At 55.2% G+C, this 3,725-nt stretch overlaps 1 protein-coding gene across 1 annotated transcript; it reads left to right on the top strand.

Annotated features, from left to right (window-relative positions):
* The first annotated feature begins 754 nt into the window (after window positions 1-754).
* On the top strand, window positions 755-2,467 carry LOC113979898 (zinc finger protein 501-like). Its single transcript, XM_027707176.1, has 3 exons — window positions 755-806; window positions 996-1,503; window positions 1,633-2,467. The coding sequence occupies exons 1-3, from the start codon at window positions 755-757 to the stop codon at window positions 2,465-2,467; spliced, it is 1,395 nt and encodes a 464-aa protein (XP_027562977.1).
* Window positions 2,468-3,725: the final 1,258 nt, after the last annotated feature.

Here is a 3,725-nt window from a genome sequence, read left to right on the forward strand (position 1 = left end):
GTCCCACTGCAATCTGCTGCTGCAGACAGGACCCAGGCACTGGTGGCCCTGGGAGTGAACAGCAGAGTGTTTCCAGGGGCTCTCTGAAGGAACACAAGTGTCCAAAGAAACCAGCACAAGTGTCCAAAGAAGTCCCAGTCCTTCATCCCTGAATGAGCTCGTTCAGCCCAGGAAAAACTGTCTAAGTTTTATTTCCATGGAAGGAGGTTTTTCCCACTTGAACACCAGTTTAGTTCCAAACTGGTTTCTTCATTTCCTCCTCCCAATTTCCCTGAAGGACACTGACAGGGACCATGGACACTGAGAGGGATCACAGAGTTTGTCCCTTGGCCATACAGCTCCTGTTGTTTGGCAGCACAGGAGAGTTTAATTAGAGCCCAGGCTCCAATCCCATGGCACGCCTTGAAGACGAGCTTGAAATCAAGCAGCTTTCCTGCTGGAGGGTTAAATTCAGTCCCCATCACCTTTTTTGGGGCTGAATCTTCATATTTTGGCATATTTTTTAGCTGAATCTCAAATATTTGCAGTTTGGGGTGGTGAGGGTCTTCTTAATATTTCTGAGGGGTTTTTTGCCTGAATCTCGGTGGTTTGGGGTTTTCTGGGCTGAATCTCAGTGCTTTGGAGGATTTTATGGTCACAGGATGCTCGATGAGTTCTAGAGATGGACTTGGACAGGAGGAACCCCCAAGCCAATGCGCTCAGCCCTTGTTTTCCCTTCCCCCATCAGGATTTGTCCTTCCCAAAGCTTGGGCGGATGGAGGAGGAGGCTGCGAGGAAGAGGAAGATGCCTTGGGCCCCCCAGGCAGGTGAGGAGGAAGTCAGTGGCCCTTTGGGCGGGTGTTGTGCTGGCTCTGGCAGCCCAGCATGGCCCCCGGCTGCAGGACAACCCCGCTGCCGCCGCCGTCCTGCCGGGGCCGGAGTTGGGGGGATGTCCTTGGCCTTCCCTGTGGGCCGGAGGCAAATCCCCTCCCTGTCCTTCTTGCTTCCTGCCCCAGGCCCCGAGCTGAGGATGGAGAGCCCGGAGGACAAATCCCCCCGTGAGACCCTGGTGGGAGAGGCCGTTTTGAAGGGCTCCACGGTGCAGGAAGGCAACGGGGAGGAAAAGGCCCAGAGATCCCCCCGCAGGAGGGGCTCCAAAGCCAGCCCAGGGTGCTCTGAGGAGGAAAGACCCAGCCTGTGCCAGGAAAGCAGCTGGAGCTTGAGGGGGAGCTTGGACCTGGTGGTCCCTGAGCAGCCTCCCAGCAGGCAGAAGCCCTTCAGGTGCTTGGAATGTGGGAAGAGCTTCAGGAAGAGCCCCGACCTGCTCCGACACCAGCACATCCACACTGGGGCACATCCCTACAGGTGTGGGGAATGTGGGAAGAGCTTCAGGACCAACTCCACCCTGATCCAGCACCGTCGCATCCACACTGGGGAACGGCCCTATTCGTGTGGCGAATGTGGGAAGAGCTTCAGGCAGAGCTCCCACCTGATCCAACACCAGCAAATCCACACTGGGAAACGACCTGGGAAAGGGGTGGGAGAGGAGGGCTATAGGGAGGGGGGAGAGCAGGAGGGGTGTTGCCATGGCGGCCGGAGCTTGAGCCATAGCTCCGAGCTGGTGGTCCCTGAGCAGCCTCCCAGCAGGCAAAAACCCTTTAGGTGCTTGGAATGTGAGAAGAGCTTCAGGACAAGCTCCCACCTGATCCGACACCAGCACATACACACCGGAGAATGGCCCTACACGTACAGGGAATGTGGAAAGAGCTTCAGTAACAGCTCCAACCTTCTCACCCACCAGCACATCCGCAGTGGAGAACAGCTCTACATATGTGGGGAATGTGGGAAGAGCTTCAACCGAAACTCCAAGCTGATCCGACACCAGCGCATCCACACTGGGGAACGTCCCTATATGTGTGGGGAATGTGGGAAGAGCTTCAAGGACAGCTCCACCCACCGCACCCACCAGTACATACACACTGGGGAACGGCCCTACACGTGTGGGGAATGTGGCGAGGGCTTCAACAAAAGCTCCAATCTGATCCAACACCAGGCCATCCACACTGGGGAACGTCGCTACATGTGTGGGGAATGTGGGAAGAGCTTCAGGGACAGCTCCACCCTCCGCACCCACCAGTACCTACACACTGGGGAACGGCCCTATACATGCGGGCAATGTGGGAAGAGCTTCACGAAGAGCTCCCACCTCCTCATCCATCAGCGTATCCACACTGGGGAACGGCCCTACAAGTGCATGGAATGTGGGAAGAGGTTTCAGACCAGCTCACATCTCCTCCTGCATGAGCGGACACACACGGATGAGAGGCCCTTCCGCTGCACCGACTGCGGGAAGGGCTTCAAGCAGAATGGCAACCTCGTCACCCACCGGCGCATCCACACCGGGGAGAGGCTCTACAAGTGTGGGGAGTGTGGGAAGAGCTTCATCCGCAGCTCTTACTTGACCTCACACCAACAGACCCACAAGTAAGGGAAAGCCCTACGAGTGCCCCAACTGCGGAAGAGCCTCGGCTGATGCTTCCACCCCGAATGAAGCCCCTGATGATGAGGCAACCCCTGGAGTCCAGCGACTGTCAGTCCATCCCTTTCGACCACAAAGGGCCAGTCCCCTTTCACGGGGGCAGCTTCTTCCAACAGAACCCTTCTTTGGGTGTGTGTGGAGATTCCTGCCTTGGCTGGAGACCCCCCCAAGGTCACTGCTGGAGGTTGAGAGCAGAGATCTCCCCAGGAGCTTTGGTCTGAGGGAGTTCCATCCATCTTTAATTAAGAATTCTTGCTTTTGTGCCAGCTTGAGTAGAATTGCTTCAACAATTGCTTTAGTGTAGAGCACTGTCCTGTCTTATCCTGTACTCCTGGTAGTTTTAGTGTTTCTGTTGTGTAGTAAATAATTGTGATGAAGATCTTTTGTCTGATCATTTGTAACCCTAAATAACTCATTTCTATCAATAGATCTGATTTGCCATCATTAAAACCCGGGGGACAAAGTGGTTCAGTCACACCTCTCTAATTCCTCTAAACTGAAACTGTTGTCATAATCCAAGGCTGAGATTGGATCCAGCAGCCCCCAGCACCCCAGGAAAGGGGTTAGGTGGGGTCCTGGGTGGGCTTTGAGTGTGTTTGGGAGTCTTTGAGGGGCCATGGGAAGGTTTTTGGGGGTCCCAGCACCTTTTGGTGTGAGCTGGGTGCTTTATTGAGTGGCAGGTGCCCTCCCAAATCCCACCCAGAGCGGGTTGACACAGGGACACAGGGGGATCCCCATTCTCGATCCATCTCAGGCTGGTTCTGCCCCCCCCAAACTTGGCTCCACCCCTTGGGATTCCCCCAAGCCCCTCCTCCACTGCCCCCCAATAACTGGGACTGGGCAGGAAGCGGGGAGGGCCCAGCGGTGTCTGATAGAAATAAATCAAGGTAGATCTCTCTCTTTCTTTTACCCCCTGGGCAGTGACCATCAAGAGGCGTCCCTGCTTCACAGCAGAAGCTCCACACACTTCAACAAAGTCTGTGGAAGAATCTGCTCTATGAAAGTTGGCCCTGGGCTTTTATACTTATCCAGTGATGGATCTCCAGTCACATATTGCCAGGCCAGTGAGCAGCTGATCTGTCAAACTCTGCTTCCAAAAGCAGGATGTGTGTTGGAAGGTTGGGGAACCAGGCTGGGTTTGGCACAATTCAACATTAAACCAACCCCTCGGCACCAGCAGTAACTCCCCACAGAGAGCTTGCATTGC

The sequence above is a fragment of the Neopelma chrysocephalum genome, unplaced genomic scaffold, assembly GCF_003984885.1.
Source record: "Neopelma chrysocephalum unplaced genomic scaffold, ASM398488v2 Primary Assembly neopelma1_90352, whole genome shotgun sequence".
In the NCBI taxonomy this organism is placed as follows: domain Eukaryota; kingdom Metazoa; phylum Chordata; class Aves; order Passeriformes; family Pipridae; genus Neopelma; species Neopelma chrysocephalum.